Source organism: Leptodactylus fuscus, chromosome 3, assembly GCF_031893055.1.
Source record: "Leptodactylus fuscus isolate aLepFus1 chromosome 3, aLepFus1.hap2, whole genome shotgun sequence".
NCBI classification, from domain to species: Eukaryota; Metazoa; Chordata; class Amphibia; order Anura; family Leptodactylidae; genus Leptodactylus; species Leptodactylus fuscus.
Genome location: NC_134267.1, coordinates 163129183 through 163147055, shown reverse-complemented (window position 1 = coordinate 163147055; position 17873 = coordinate 163129183). Strand labels below are relative to the sequence as shown.

The 17873-nt window shown below is 41.8% G+C and overlaps 1 protein-coding gene across 1 annotated transcript in view; it reads right to left on the bottom strand.

Moving 5' to 3' along the window:
- Positions 1-17873, bottom strand: part of SLC2A2 (solute carrier family 2 member 2) — a 50898-nt gene that overhangs the window by 18327 nt on the left and 14698 nt on the right. The window contains exons 3-6 of the mRNA XM_075268677.1: positions 14644-14837; positions 12225-12349; positions 11102-11217; positions 8638-8800 (exon numbers count right to left, since the gene is read on the bottom strand). Of these exons, the coding sequence (XP_075124778.1) occupies positions 8638-8800; positions 11102-11217; positions 12225-12349; positions 14644-14837 (598 nt within the window). The remainder of the gene's footprint in view (positions 1-8637; positions 8801-11101; positions 11218-12224; positions 12350-14643; positions 14838-17873) is intronic.

Below are 17873 nucleotides of genomic sequence, written 5' to 3'. Positions count from 1 at the left end.
AGAAAGACTCTTGAAAATCTTAACTTCCCTGTGACCAAAAAGCTATATCTCTACAATACATTATGGAGTATAGAGTTTACATTGGTGGTTGGGGCTCTGAATTATACTAAGAGCCCCAACCTGTCATTATAAGGGTGCCTTCACACGGAGTTTACGCTCTGTGTATTCTGTCTACATTCCGTGTATTCTGTCCATTTTATACGTATAAAAATACACGTGTAAAATGTAGTTAGCCATTGAGTTCAATGGCTTTTTCTTATAAAGCGCATCTTTTTGTGCACACAAAAAGTTGCACGTTTTACGAAAAAGCCATTGAACTCAATGGCTAACTACATTTTACACTTGTATTTTTACATGTGTAAAATGGACAGAATACACGGAGCGTAAACTCCGTGTGAAGGCACCCAGATAAGAGAAATATAGCAGGGGTTCAACAACATTTCAAAGATGGCAATGACTAAGCTTACAGATAAAAACTAATACTAACATGAGCTACTCATTACTGCAAGCGAAAACTAAATGTATGTAGTTCTTCAGTAAAAAGCACTGTGTATACCTAGTCTTATTAGGGCCTGTTCACACGGAGTAAACGCACGTGTATTTTGGCAAAATACATGTGTAAAAATAGGACTCCCATTGACTTCAATGACATTTTGCACGTGCATTTTGACCTGTATTTTGTCTTGTATTATGACATGTTTTTTTACACGTGTAAAAAAATTTCATTGAAGTCAATGGGAGGGAGCCTTCACACGGAGTTTACGCTCCGCTCATTCTGAATGTAAACTCGTTCAGAGTGAGCGGCGTTAAAACAGATCCCATTGACTTCTATGGGTGCTGGCATACGTGCGCTACCTATTGAAGGGAAGCTTTTTTACCTATTGCTTTCAATGTGATACGTGTGTATTTTTTACACGTGTATTTTGCCAAAATACGCGCGCGTTTACTCCGTGTGAATGGGCCCTTAGGGGGTTGACACAATTTACTGAATGCAGCTATAGCAGCATCTAGTCCCTGAGCCAGCAGTTCCTGTCACTTCTCTATAAGCGACACGCTGATTAAATCCCCAATATATATATATATATATATATATATATATATATATATATATATATATTTTTTTTTATTTTTTTTTTTCAATGTAAATTATAAGCCTCATATAGGGCTCACAATGTACTTTTTTCCCACCTATCAGTATGTGTTTGTAGAATAGGAGAAACACGGGGACATACAAAACTCCTTACAGATGCTGTTCCTGGCGTGATTCAAACCCAGGACTGCAGTGCTAACCACTGAGCCACCATGTTGCCCCTAGCTATGTGGTGTTGTGGTTACTACATATCCAATAATGATATCCAGCTGAAATGAATCGGTATTTCATTTACTAAGGAGTAAAAGCAATGGAGGCCTGGGGAAAGCATGCAGCTATAGCCATATTCAGTACATTGCATGTCACCACACTGAGGACGAATAAGAAGCACAAGACTCCTGTTGTTTTTTTTTTTTTGGGGGGGGGGGGTAAATGACTATATAATGTATATGAGATGACAGCAGATGTTGGGGAAGATAATGATACAAATACACCTGTCAGGGGCTTATCTGCCAAAATGCTGTCTCCCTTCTCTTCAGATAAGCAGTTGACCAAGTGGATTGTGTGTTGTATGGGGAGTTGGGAAAATAGCTGCAGGCTGAGTGGGCTGAAGTGCATGGACAAGTTTTCTACTCGGACAACTTATAAAGAAACGTATACGACAACCAGCAACAAGACATCATTAGCATGAAGTCAGGAGAACAGAACAACCTATTTGTTCTATTAATAGTTATTACTACAATTCTATGATTTCAATCCGTGCTGATCTTATTACCAAAAATATCCACAGATACAAAGGTTGAAATGGAGTGATTTGTTAGTAATACTATGCCATATGCGTACAATTCATGGGAAAATACAAGGGAACATGTCACTAAGACCAGGCTGACCTATCTAGTATCTTTAATTTAAAAAATTCTCATCATATTTGTGAGACACCCAACCTTATGTTGGTAAATTCTGCTCATAGAAAAAAAGCGAGTGGCACCCACTGAAATCAATGGGACGCTTTTTTTTTATGCACGGTAAATTCGGTGCCATAAACAGCGCCATTTTGGCCCGTGTGAAAGGCCCCTTATACATCTGTCACAGACAGCAGGAGAAAGAAAGGTAAAAGGAAGACACCTATTGCACACTTCTTCAGACGTTTATGTGTACTAGCCATGGCACAGTTAACAGAAGTGTACAGAGGCCAGTACAGGAAAAGGCAAAAAAGGAGCTTTTGAATACAAAAAAAAAAACAAAAAACTTTTTCAATCATTATTTATTTTTAATTCATTTCATTTACTGAAAGGTATACAAATAGACTTTGATGTTCAGATGATTCTGATCACAAGTGAATAAACTTCAGGTCTACATAAGCATGTAATAAAGTGTGCCCTAACAACAAAAATTCACAGTAACCTCAGTAAATCAATACGTGTTCAGATCAGTAATAGACTGGGTTTTCTAGTAATAACTTCTTGTATCTTATCTTTGTTAACTTTTAACCAGAGTTACAGCACATGGATTGTGTACTATTGTACATGGAGTCTATATGAAACTGCTGTACACCTATGAACTGTATGAAGACTTTATATAGACTCCATGTACTATTGTGCACGATCCATGTGCTCAAATTTGCTTAAAGCCGGGGGACCACGTTGCGAAAAAAAAAAAAAAATGTTTTACAGTACCTGATGCAAATTGGATGGGATTCTGGCTAATCACATCCACACATTGCGGAAAAAAATCTGCAGAAAAGTTGCGTTTTCAAATTTTCACATTTTTTGAAATCGCTGTATGTCAATTACAGCCACAAAAGTGCTGCATTTTCTGTATAACTATAATAGGAACAGAAAGACTTTCTTCAAAAAAACCCTGCCGTAAAAATTCGCAATGCGCTTCCGCCACTGCCTTTCCTGGTTTTTGCTGCAGTTCAGTATGTGGGCCTTAGCCTATAGGTTTTTTCTTGAACCATGATATTTATGACCAACCCTTAGAGTAGGATTTCAATATCTGGTTTGTAAGGATACGTCTTAGCATTGTAGATGTGAACTGTCATTGTCCTCAGCCCTCTCTGAAAAACTGTTGAATATGGATTATGGACTTGACTCTGTAGTGGCTACTATATGACATAAGCATTGGGCTACGTTTACTTTTGTAAAATGTGGGCTAGTGCTTATGTTATTCCGTATTTTCTACTAGTTTAGACATATTTTGCTAACTGTTTTGGCATATTTCGTAAACTGTTTGACAAACTGTTAACGTTTTAGGGTGAGCAACATGCATTATGCTATAAAAAATAATACTGTAACTATAACAACTATATATATGCAACTATTTGGATACTAATAGTATATTATCTATCACAGAATATTTGTGGAAACCTCCCCCATTTCTGGTGGGAACAAGGTGGTGGGTGTGGCTTTGGACTACTTTCAGTTTATAGAACACGCTGAAAAATGAGAATAAATGGAGACGCCAAACATAATCCTCATGTACTGTATGTAAGTGTGATGTTGCTCGTGCATGCCCACTACCTGTATTCACTCCTGATGAAGGAGGATTCTTTGCGTTATTTCTTTCCCTGCAACACATTGAGCTAATATATGTTGTTTATAGCTAGTTCCACACGTTATCTGGGCTGTTTTTGTCTTTGACTTTTTGTGTTTTATTTACTTTTATAATTGAAGTAATTTCATTTGTTTAATAAACCCATTGAGGATGATTTTTTACAGTAATTGTCTGAACAGGGACGGAGAAAATAAATATACTTAAAGCGCTTAGAACAGACACAGGCTAGTTTTGTATCCCTCTATAACTACTTTGGAAATTAGTGCTAGTCCCTCTATAACTATTCTGGTAATTGGTCCTGCTCCCTCCCCCACTTGGGGCGGATGAGACTTTGGAATATGGGCAAGAGTGTCAATATTTACAGTCTCTCCCCCCTTGTGGTGATAGTAAATATCACCTTTTGAGTAGAGATGAGCGAACAGTGTTCTATCGAACACATGTTCGATCGGATATCAGGGTGTTCGCCATGTTCGAATCGAATCGAACACCACGTGGTAAAGTGCGCCAAAATTCGATTCCCCTCCCACCTTCCCTGGCGCCTTTTTTGCACCAATAACAGCGCAGGGGAGGTGGGACAGGAACTACGACACTGGGGGCATTGAAAAAAATTGGAAAAAGTCATTGGCTGCCGAAATCAGGTGACCTCCATTTTAGACGAATAGTGGATTTCAAATCCGGGTCATATGAGAATGTGAACTTTGTGACTATGAGACAGGGATAGCTGTACAGGCAGGGATAGCTAGGGATAACCTTTATTTAGGGGGGAATGTTATTAAAAATAACTTTTTGGGGCTCTATCGGGTGTGTAATTGTGATTTTTGTGAGATAAACTTTTTCCCATAGGGATGCATTGGCCAGCGCTGATTGGCCGAATTCCGTACTCTGGCCAATCAGCGCTGGCCAATGCATTCTATTAGCTTGATGAAGCAGAGTGTGCACAAGGGTTCAAGCGCACCCTCGGCTCTGATGTAGCAGAGCCGAGGCTGCACAAGGGTTCAAGCGCACCCTCGGCTCTGATGTAGGAGAGCCGAGGGTGCACTTGAACCCTTGTGCACCCTCAGCTCTGCTACATCAGAGCCGAGGGTGCGCTTGAACCCTTGTGCACACTCTGCTTCATCAAGCTAATAGAATGCATTGGCCAGCGCTGATTGGCCAATGTATTCTATTAGCCTGATGAAGTAGAGCTGAATGTGTGTGCTAAGCACACACATTCAGCTCTACTTCATCGGGCTAATAGAATGCATTGGCCAGCGCTGATTGGCCAGAGTACGGAACTCGACCAATCAGCGCTGGCTCTGCTGGAGGAGGCGGAGTCTAAGATCGCTCCACACCAGTCTCCATTCAGGTCCGACCTTAGACTCCGCCTCCTCCGGCAGAGCCAGCGCTGATTGGCCGAAGGCTGGCCAATGCATTCCTATGCGAATGCAGACTTAGCAGTGCTGAGTCAGTTTTGCTCAACTACACATCTGATGCACACTCGGCACTGCTACATCAGATGTAGCAATCTGATGTAGCAGAGCCGAGGGTGCACTAGAACCCCTGTGCAAACTCAGTTCACACTAATAGAATGCATTGGCCAGCGCTGATTGGCCAATGCATTCTATTAGCCCGATGAAGTAGAGCTGAATGTGTGTGCTAAGCACACACATTCAGCACTGCTTCATCAAGCCAATACAATGCATTAGCCAGTGCTGATTGGCCAGAGTACGGAATTCGGCCAATCAGCGCTGGCTCTGCTGGAGGAGGCGGAGTCTAAGGTCGGACCTGAATGGAGACTGGTGTGGAGCGATCTTAGACTCCGCCTCCTCCAGCAGAGCCAGCGCTGATTGGCCGAATTCCGTACTCTGGCCAATCAGCACTGGCTAATGCATTGTATTGGCTTGATGAAGCAGTGCTGAATGTGTGTGCTTAGCACACACATTCAGCTCTACTTCATCGGGCTAATAGAATGCATTGGCCAGCGCTGATTGGCCGAATTCCGTACTCTGGCCAATCAGCACTGGCTAATGCATTGTATTGGCTTGATGAAGCAGTGCTGAATGTGTGTGCTTAGCACACACATTCAGCTCTACTTCATCGGGCTAATAGAATGCATTGGCCAATCAGCGCTGGCCAATGCATTCTATTAGCGTGAACTGAGTTTGCACAGGGGTTCTAGTGCACCCTCGGCTCTGCTACATCAGATTGCTACATCTGATGTAGCAGTGCCGAGTGTGCATCAGATGTGTAGTTGAGCAAAACTGACTCAGCACTGCTAAGTCTGCATTCGCATAGGAATGCATTGGCCAGCCTTCGGCCAATCAGCGCTGGCTCTGCCGGAGGAGGCGGAGTCTAAGGTCGGACCTGAATGGAGACTGGTGTGGAGCGATCTTAGACTCCGCCTCCTCCAGCAGAGCCAGCGCTGATTGGCCGAATTCCGTACTCTGGCCAATCAGCACTGGCTAATGCATTGTATTGGCTTGATGAAGCAGTGCTGAATGTGTGTGCTTAGCACACACATTCAGCTCTACTTCATCGGGCTAATAGAATGCATTGGCCAATCAGCGCTGGCCAATGCATTCTATTAGCGTGAACTGAGTTTGCACAGGGGTTCTAGTGCACCCTCGGCTCTGCTACATCAGATTGCTACATCTGATGTAGCAGTGCCGAGTGTGCATCAGATGTGTAGTTGAGCAAAACTGACTCAGCACTGCTAAGTCTGCATTCGCATAGGAATGCATTGGCCAGCCTTCGGCCAATCAGCGCTGGCTCTGCCGGAGGAGGCGGAGTCTAAGGTCGGACCTGAATGGAGACTGGTGTGGAGCTATCTTAGACTCCGCCTCCTCCAGCAGAGCCAGCGCTGATTGGTCGAGTTCCGTACTCTGGCCAATCAGCACTGGCCAATGCATTTCTATGGGGAAAAGTTAGCTTGCGAAAATCGCAAACTGACAGGGATTTCCATGAAATAAAGTGACTTTTATGCCCCCAGACATGCTTCCCCTGCTGTCCCAGTGTCATTCCAGGGTGTTGGTATCATTTCCTGGGGTGTCATAGTGGACTTGGTGACCCTCCAGACACGAATTTGGGTTTCCCCCTTAACGAGTTTATGTTCCCCATAGACTATAATGGGGTTCGAAACCCATTCGAACACTCGAACAGTGAGCGGCTGTTCGAATCGAATTTCGAACCTCGAACATTTTAGTGTTCGCTCATCTCTACTTTTGAGTACACCACATGGTATTCTTGACTGTTTTTATAGTCTATTGTTCTACATGCTGAATATTGTGAGACCTGGGAACAGAGGAGTATAAGGCCCTTGGAGAAAACCTAAGAACTGACAAGATTTTTGGATAAGAAACTTGTGGAATTTGGACATAGTAGTTGCATTGTTGCATAAGAGGTTGAGGAGCACTTTTTTTTCTGGAGACTGTTCCATGTTATATATCATTGTTTTGAAGCTTTTCTTTTGTTACGGCTTAGTTCACACGTGAAAAAAGCCTAGCTGATTTTGTCACTGATTTTTCAGAGTCGCTTTTTTTGGACACTGTTTTTTGCATTGGACGCTGTTTTTGACACTGTTTTTGACGCTTTTTCAAAACTGTTTTTTTGAAGCTTTTTTTTTTTTGCATTACAAAAAAGTACATGATAAAAAAAACGCTAGCGGTTTCAGTCGCTGTTTTTGCCAATACAGCTGCAAAAATAAGCAACCAAAAACCGCTAGCGGTTTTTTCAGTGCCCCATAGACTCCTATTCATTTTTTCAGGCGTTAAACGCCTGAAGAAAGGTCATGTCGCTTCTTTTTCTGCTAGCAAAATAAGCTAGCAATAAAAAAAGCTAGCAGAAAAAAAAAGCTAGCAATTCACATAGGGCTACATTTTATGGAGGCTGATTTGGCCGCAAAATCAGCTGTCAAAATCAGCGTCCATGTCCCCGTGTGAACTAGCCCTTATTTTCCCCTCACTGTTCAAACCTTTGCCTTGGTTCAGCCCTGGCCAATCACAGGCCATTGGGTGGGGTTGTAAGAGACTTTAGTCTCCACAGTGACCATTGGTCTTCAGGCTAGAGTCTAATGCCAGTTCTTGTGCATTGTGTGATAGAGTCCATAGGTTTTCTGCAGCTAGCTTCTGGACTGAGACCCAGCAGCCAGCCTTACAGCCTCAAGGAGGATGATCTTCTGCCCCAGGCTCAACTAGAGACAGCCCTGAGAAAGGTTGCTGCTGTCACTGTCTACAGTATTGGACTTTATATGTGCCATGCCAGCAGGAACAGGAGAGGGCCCTGACAGGAGGAACGTGTTCAGGTCTAGTATACAGGTAACCGGATCCTTGTCAAGTCTCCCTGAATCACTATCCCCAGCATTCTCATCTGGGAGAGACACGAGAGGAGGAGTAGTGGTGGACTATATCTTACAGCCTGTAACATCCCTGGGCACCCTCCTATAACCAAGGGTGGGGGATTGGACAGTGTAATACTACCCCCATCTGGAAGCTGCAGTTACCTCTGTTCCAGTTGCAAAATAAACTGTTACCTGTTTCACTGCATTTCTGGAATTCTGAGTCGTGCCTGCATTACCATCAGGGCCCTTCCGACCAACATCACACCGGCTCAGAGAGGAGAGGACCCCTCTCCAACTGGAAGCGCCCCGGGGGAATCTACTACCACCACCATGCAGTAGTGCTGCAGGACCCCCCTTGACAGTGTCCGGCACTGGAGTGGGTCTGGAATGTTAGGTGGAGTGTACTCGGCCTAGCAGGTGGCACATCATCCGCCACTACAACTCCCATCCTCCGATCTCCTCCATCTGGGTTGCAGCAATATCCCAGTCCAATATGGTTCATTGATGTTCCACATTAAAATATGAAAACATCCAATATAAGTAAGATACAGTATTACTAACAAGGGATAACTTATTTGGATTTTTATTAAATTGTAATTACTTTACCTTTGCAATCTGTAATTAAAAAATTACTGTCTAGAATTGTATAGTATTATTATTATTGAGCATCACTTACTTCTTTTGGCAACTTCTTCTCTTCCAAGTTTGATGTAGGCGTATCTGGGACTTTCTGGGCAAAAGAACAGACAAACTGTCTGGATCACAGCTGGGACACCAGAAAGACCAAGAAGGACAGGCCATAAATCCTTGCTACCCAGAATAAAGTCTAATCCAACAATCTAAGAAAAAAGCAACACGCAGTATTTTAATATTTTAAAATTGTGTGCATCAGCAGATACATAGTTAAGCGGCATTCACACCAGCGTCTTCTGTCCGCCCAGGGATGTTGCAGGACTTTGTGTCCATCCCAAAGAAACAGTTTCCCTGCAAAGAGGCTGCATACGGACAACAGCGGTTTGCTTTAAAAACCCATTCAAATGAATGGGTTTTAAAACTGACCGCCGGCAAGCTGTTCCCTATCCAGTTTCTCTGGGGGTTGGACTGAAACTCCTGGGCAGACAGCAGACGCTAGTGTGAACGCCCCCTTACAGACATGGGAACACCTACATTACAAATGGTAATGTATGACTTGAGTCTAGTGAAGGATCCGTGAAAACGGCCTTAGAAATAGCAAGTTCATACAGACTGTTAAAAAATGGTCCTGTGAATAGATCCATTATTTTTCTATGGGGCCTTGTGCTGTCTGTTAAAAAAAAAAAATAGCTAGCACATGGCCGTAAATGGTTGTCACGTGAATAAGCTGTAAGGACCTTAAATATAAGGTGGTGGTGAAAATATTACAGCAGTGAATATACCACCATAAGATTTCAATGTATTTTAAATGATCTTTTAAATAATGAGTTTTATACTAGTTTTATACTTTTGTATAATTTGCACATGTTGTACTCATATGATGACAACCCTAAGGCTTAATATTATTTTTAGATTGTGAAATATACCCAATGTTGTGATGCAGATCCGAAGCTTATTGTAGTAATATGTAGTACTGTTTACTAATGCATGGCTAGACTTCTGACGTCATTGAAGTCACAAAGTGTACCTATAGACTAAGGGAACAGATGTTCACAAATAAACAATACATTTTACTATATCTAGATCTTGGCTGTATCAATACATAGTGTTGGTCGTAAAGCTTTATCACATGCTGGGCTTATTTATATTGCCACATGTTTAAAGATGCTATTTTACAACAGAAAATCCATTTCATTTAGGAATCTCTATACGGAGGCTACAGCCAACTAGAAAATTTCACTTCAGTAACCGCTAGAGGTGAGATATACCATTATATGCCATCCAGATTATTGGCTGTTCTTTACAGTCTGTTATATAGTCACTGACATTTGTCATCTAGTAGGCCAGTTGTTTCTGGATGCAACGTACTAGATTTAATAATGTTGTCTTCTGCCCGAAAACTTATCGACAAGGTGGTTCCCTTTTTGCTAATGGAACATACTAAGTGGAAGGGGAGGGGCAGGGCCCTTTTCATATCCTCTGCACGTCTACAGATTTCCACACAGCTTTCCCTATACACTTCACAGAGGAGTCTGCAACTTCTGACAGCTCAAAATGACTGCATTTACTTCTAACTAGCTGCTTCTGTTACTCCTGATGGAGTGCCACAGACAGCAAGCAGCTTTCCATGTTGTGCTCAGATTTCTCTTTTTAGCTATATCATAACCTGGATTTGCAGTCCAGTATTCTTGGATCTCCTATATTAAATGTACTTGGAATTTTTGGTGCTATCTTTTTGCTATTTTGCAGTTATTCCTGGCAGAAATATATGTATAAAAACCAGTAGTAGTGATAATGAATGGTGAGGAGGACAGATTTCTCTGTATTGTACACATTCCTTGTCTCAGAAAGAAATACAAAACGTGATACAACCATAATGGGGTTATTGGCAGTAGAAAAACTGATACGACACCATGCAATTCAAAGAGGTGATGAAAATATATATATATATATATATATATATATATATATGACTCCAAACCCTCTAAATCAGGATTAGCTCAGAGGCAGATAAAACATTAGATTATATAACTGTCTCCATGTGTAAATTACATAAGGATTCATGCCCAACAATAGCAGTCTCTGCCCTCAACTCTACTAGTCAAGGTTCATAGAGAGCTGAAAATGCTCATAGATTGCACTGTGAAACATGCCACACATTAGCAGTCCCTGCCCCAACTAGTCACTAGTGGAGTTGGGGGCAGAGACTTTGGGTACCAAATATTTCTGTGAATTGAATAGAAACATTTTTATTTGGTTCAATCACCCCCTGTGATTATGATAGGACACCGTTCATTAAAGTTTTTACAGAGAACAACCTGTCTAGTAAGACCCTGCAGATATTTCAACTTTCAAATGTATATGGTACGTCTACATCTGAATAGATTGATATTATTTTTTTCATTCATCCAGTCATATTGTATGTATGTTTGTTTGTTTCTATTCATACATATTGTATGTACTATTTGATATAAATTATTTTAATTATTTGTAAATGTGTACCTTACCTGACTTATAAGGATACCGGTTACAATCCCAAGTTGGTGTAATGTTCCAAGAGCTCCTCTTAGGGAAGTAGGGGAAATTTCACCTATATAGATTGGTACCAGTCCTGATGATAACCCTATATAACAAAGTGTTACAATGGCTTATTTATGGCTTATACATAGATCATTCACATGTACACTGCTGATTTGTGCTGCCTGCAAGGACATTGATAACCACTGTCCTGTATAAAGGAAATACATGGAACATAACTGCAGATTAGAGGGTACCAATGGGCTATTCTTCCTTTTTTAGGACCCCAAGAATTATCGAATCTTGTCTGGTGCTGTAACTGGACCTGATAGTCTACCATACTGAAACCAATATAATTGCAAAAACAGTTTTACATAATGTTATAGTTTGACAATTACCCCACATAAAAGGATTGTCTCATGACAACCCCTTGTTCAAGTGAAGCCAGCTTAGATGGTTAGCTCATCAATGCAGGTCTATAACATTGTAGTATTGAAATATTGCATATGAACTATTCATATGAATAGCCTGCCTTGTAACATTGTCTGAATAGAAGATGACTTTTTATTAGACTTAGCTAGTATAAGGACCCTCTCTATAATGGAAAGGGGTACCAATATAAGTCTCTCAGTATAGTTATTACTATTTTTAAAACCTAGGGTCAAAGGTGCACATCATGCACAGTATGTCTCTCCTGCTTTTCTCCATATATATAACAAGTTTTCAATACTGTATATGTTGTGCCAACTGAGTAACTGGAAATACTTGAAGATACCACCTACATCGGCTCATGTTATCAATGTGAAGTGTTGGCTTCTTTTTATAAAGGGGTCTTCGGGGAATTGACTACTTCCAGTAGGCCATCAGCTTTCCTTACAGAAGCACCCCCTTGTTCAAATTCACATGAATTCATCTGTCACATGGCCTTTTTGCATCTTACTCCCATTTAAATGAATGTTGCTGAACCATAATACTAAACATAGCCGCTAGCTTGTCCAAATGTTGAAGCCTCTTTATACAGTTGAGACAGTATTAGTGCGATGGTGTTATAAATATAAAACAGAACACTTAGGTGGAAAATTCATATGATCAGTTTGTAGTTAGCCAACTTACCGCAATAAAGACCTGTTATCAGTCTACCGGCAATAACTAGGGCGTGAGCTTGGCCCAAAGGAGCGAAGCCCATGAGAAGGGCACCAATGACTGCCAGACTGTTCACAACCATCATGGCTTTAATCCTGAAATACACAAGGGTCTGAAATCAAGGAAGATATTTGCAGAAAGACTGTATAACCTGTATAACCTATGCATTTAACGTTTCAGAAATAGTCCATTCTGACAAGAGCTGAATCTTGAGCTTTGTACAACAATGTAACTGTGTCACAGACAAGCTATAAAATCAAATGTTTATGTATTGGCCATAGGTCATAGTACAGAACAACAAGTCCTTACATAACTGGTTCTACAAAGCTCATACTTACTGTGTGTGACTTTTTACCAATATATACACAGGCAAAAGTGAACTCTAATCTGAAATGTCTTGTTGCTTAAAACATAAGAAGCCATTTTGTTGCATAAACTAATATTCATCATAATAATACTTTGTATTGGGAAAAAAAAAACTGTCACTAAAAGAGTAGGCAACATTAAATCAGGTCTGGTCAGTAGCAGGACTGAGAGATTTGCTGCTACTATATACCTATAATACCATATTATATCTGATTGTGAAAGCTTCTGACATTTACCAAGTATTTGTTACATACACATGTAGCTGGGCTGAACTTGTTTAGGTGCAACTGAGATTACCATTTGACACAATTCATCCTAAAAACTTAATACACACAATATATGTGGTTTTCCATAGTAAGTAAAACTATTATACTATCACAGAGTGATTTTCCAGAAATTTACTACTGATGACCCACTATAGAGGTTGCAGTAGTCATAGTTGTAATCTACCCTAGAAGTTACCCTCAATAACACTAGCGTCTTTGATCTCCTTTCTGATTTCCTTTGATGGTTGGCAGTCCTGTGTCTTGTAAGTTTATGACCCCTGAAGATTTAGGTTTCACAATCTTTTACTTTTAGAACAGATAAGGGCTCGTTCACATCTGCGCCCGGTCTCCGTTCATGCAGGTTTCCGTTTCCTGCACAAAACTGAGCAGGAGACGGAAACCTGCAGGACTCTTTCAAACCCATTCTTTTGAATGGGTGAGAAAGCTGTCCGGCCGTGAGCGCCAGTGAGCGTTTTATGCTTTCCGCGGTGAAACCGTTTTTTTAAATCGGACACAGAGTCGGACATGCAGTACTCTGTGTCCGGTTTAAAAAAAACGGTTTCGCGGCGGAGAGCATAAAATGCTCACCAGCGCACATGGCTGGACCCGGTCTGACAGCTTTCCGTCTTCTGCATGCAGAAGACGGAAAGCTCAGAACGGACTCTGGGCGCTAGTGTGAACCCAGCGTAAAATGAACTCTTTAACGGCAAACAAAAAAAAAACATGCATCAATGCATCAACAGCATAGAATCAAGCAGGGATTCTGTGAGGGAGGCTGTGACACAAAAGGGGAAACAATTACTGTGTCGGGGGAATTCAGTTTCGCAGAGGTCCCCTCAACCGCCTCGGATCGGGCAGGTCAGTCTCACATTTTGGGTGCTGTTCTGTGCAGCAGGCAGTGATTTCAATTCTATGTCCTAAGAGGTTGAATACAATAGTGTAGCACAGAGCTCTGTACTCCATTATGCAGCCTCCGCCTGGTGATGTCTGCGGCAGGGAAGAGCGATGAGCACCAAGCCGCAGACATCATTACAGCCAGATCCTGCAGGTCCATGGGAACGAGGTCAGCTGAGTATTCTTTGTTTTTTGTAATATTGGTATCTGAGGGGGGCAGAGGGCCTTATGTGGAGCATGGATAGGAGAAATTAAATTATGTGGGGGGTCCACTTTCAAAAAGTTTGAACAGGGCCCACTAATATATTAAAACAGACCCGGGGGTATTGACAAGGGATGGCAATAATGGGAAGCTTGTGTACAGCCATGTTGTGAACAAGTCTGGGTCCAGATAAAGAAGGAAAAGGGGAAATGTAAATGCTGCTAACAGACGGGGTGCAGCTGACAGTTTTGAGGAGAGGTTACGCAGGGGGACTGAAGCTGAGCTTTTGCACTAGGACCAGAGAACTTTAAGTTTCCACTATGATAAGCCATCAATGGCAGATCAGTGGGTGGTCAGACTTCCATTACCATCAATCAGGTAATTGCAGAGTCTGTCAAACAACACAAAAAGGCACAGCTCAGTACACTGAGAACCAGAAGAATAGTTCTGTACACTGTGTAGTGACTGTGTCTGGTTACTACAGCTCTCTCCCATTAACTTGTTTCTATAGTACATGCATTATCTTATATTCACCAAGACCTATATCAGATGGTTACTGTATGCAGAGTTTAAAAAATAAGAACCCTGGACATCTGCACAGTATCCGCTACATCTGTACTTATATTAGATTCATTACTACAGAGATAGGAGTACTACTTACCTTCCCAGTTTGTCAGCAATCCATCCAACAAAAAAGGAAGACACTAAACCACCCAGAGAGAAAACTGATACAGAAAGCGACCAGTACATGGTGACAGCTGGGGGTACAACTGGTTCAGATGTCTCATTTACACTCTTATCCATGGCATCTTCAATTGTCAATTCCAGTACTTTTGCATAGTGTTTTTCAATGATCTAAATGACACGTTAGAATATAACATATTAAAACTATTTAATAAACATAAAGATGTTTTCACAAAGGCAGCCATAGACTTAAAAAGAAAGTTGGCTGAACATGTTGTTTGTGGCAGAGAAGACTGACTCTTTAATGTGTACAGGGGCATCACAACACTCCACAATCAGTAAAGGCAAAGAAGGTTAAGGCATAATGGATTCCAGCATTCCCAATCCTTTGTTCCTGTAGAAGATAAACCTTCTAAAAGAGCTGTCTGGCAGCATCTTCCACCACCCCCAGGCCAAGATGATTAAAAAAAAAATAATAATAATAGTGATTACATCATGTTTATAAATTTTTTTCCTCTTCATCCTACAATACTATTCCTATATAATTACGCAAAGGAAGCTACATGTGCCATACCTGCTGGTTAGGAGTGTAATTAAAGGGTATTCGGAGGATGTGCTTTCACCCAGGCCCATGAACCTTAGGGGGCTCATAAGTTGTCTGTTCTCAATATAAAGAGACTAGTGCTATATGTTTTACCAGTATATACTATACAGTAGACCAGTACTATATATATTATTAATGCAATTATACTTGGGGGATCTTGTACAGATTTTGTATTGGGGCCCAGGATCTTCAAGTTACACCTCTGCTGCCACTTCTGTACAATAGATGCAGATCATCCTGTATAGCCACCGACACTTCCCTTCTGCTGACTAGCAAAGGACCTGCCAGTCATTGACTGCTGTCATGAAAACATGTTGCTATGTAACCTGATAAATGACAACCTATATGTATGTAAATAGATAGTTATTTTAGGGTGAAAAGATTCTGTACAGCTAGTGACAGAAAAGCAGAAGTTTTTCACTTTCTTGGATTAATGGGGGATGGATTGAGAGGTTAAATCTGAAAATAATTAAAACTATGAATAATTATACAAAATATTTACAGTCAGTAGGACTTCTGTGTATGGGGTATAGAGCAGTTTTCTAATAAACTACAATCACAACTTCTTCTTTTCTCAGGAAGTGACATCACGTGACCATAGGGTTGAGCGATCAGGATCGGAAATGTTCGGATTCCGATCGTCGATCGAGTAAATTTCATGATTGCGATCGGAATTCTGATCCCGATCTTTTCGGGCGGGATCGGAGGTTATTTCCCACAATGCTTGGCTACTGGCCAATCATTGTGGGTAAAGTTTAGCACCCATAGGCGTCCATTCATTCCTATGGATTTACCGCAGCCTACCACTCTTCTGCTTTGTCCCTGTTTTACCGTATACTCAGCTGAATATACAGTAAAACAGGGAAGAAGCAGAAGAGTGCCAGGCTGTGGTAAATCACTATGTGCTGCCCTGCTGTGAGGACGACGAGTCAAGTTCGCGAGTAGATAGATACTACTGTACATTGACTTGTCTATTTACTAGACAAGTCAATGTACAGTAGTATCTATCTACTTGTGAACTTCGCTCAACTTACCTGCACAGAAGTGCTGCCGCTGCCCTCTTCTGGTCCGGACCTCTCTTCTTCACATGCCTTCAGAGCGCCCTGCACCCCCGCCTCCCTAGACTAGTATTATAGAGATGCTGGGAGAAGGCGGGGCTTGTGGCTTAGGAGAGTGTGGGTGGGTACTTGGAGGGAAGACGTGAGTGTCCACACTCTCCTAAGCCACAACAAGCCCCGCCTACTCCCATCATCTCTAACATTAACCTAGGGAGGTGGCGGCGGTCTGAAGGCCTGTAAAGGAGAGACCAAGACCGGACCGGACCAAGAAGAACTGGGAGCGGCAGCGGATCTCTGCAGGTAAGCGGACACCAGGGGGGATTTTTTTTTTTAATCACTACACAGCGTGGAGTCCAAAAATTGAAACGATACCTAACAAAATACTAACAATACCTGAAATACTACATGCTGTGTAGTGAATAGGATCGTTTTTAAAATCCGATTATTTGATTATTAAAAAGATCCCATTGACTTGCATTGGGATCGGAATTGGGATCAGGATCAAATGGAAAATGATCGGAAATCGGATTTTAAAAACAATCCTGAAATTTCAAGATCGGCCCAACCCTACGTGACCATGTTTACTGTTTAGTCCCATTCAAATGAATGAGAATGAGCAGCCGCAGGGCATGTGACCTACAGACATGATGTCACTTCCTGAATAGAGGAGTGGAGAGCTTTCTAAAGAATGCAGCCATGTTTTCTAATCCTGGATAACCCCTTTATCCACAGGGAGTGCATTAATGGCAGTCACTACAGAGCCCTGGTGCCCAAGGGGATCAAATACCCCTCCTCCACATAAGAAGACACCAGTATTGCAAAAGGTACAATGTAGATGGGGCCCTGCTACAGCTTCAGATTCACTGGGGTCCAATAGCTAGAGGTTATCCCTTTGGAGACTGTAGTTGCCAGACTTGGACTGGCCCACAGGTGAACCCTCCAAAACATTAAATATTAAGTTCCCCTGTGCTGCCAAAACGTGCCCCATCAAGGCATAAACTCCATAGGACCTTAGAACATGTCCTGTGCTATCTTGCTCTAAATCCTGTAAGTTGAGAGGCAGTGCCTACATGGATCGGCCTTGTTTATCAAACACCTCACATAGGTGAGAGAAGATCTGTATATTTTGGAGGCCACATTAACATTTTGAATAGAGATGAGCGAACACCGTTCGTTCTAATAGGTATTCGGTTGAATATCAGGCCGTTCGAGGTATCCTTTCCCAATCGAATACCACGTGGCATATGCAGTAAAAATTCGTATCCCCTCCCACCTTCCCTGGCGCGTTTTTTGCACCAATAACTGTGTAGGGGAGGTGGGACAGGAACTACAACAACGGAGGCAGTGAAAAAAATTTAATAAACCCATTGGCTGCCGAAAACATATGACCTCCCATTTATAAGAACGGCCGTCGCCATATTCGCCAATTTTGCGGTCATAGATAGGGAGAGAAACATATCTGCTTAGGGCTAGATAGGGTTTAGTTTCAGATAGGCAGGGAAAAACCGAAGAACAACAACAGCTCTTCTCAGAGCTATATACTGC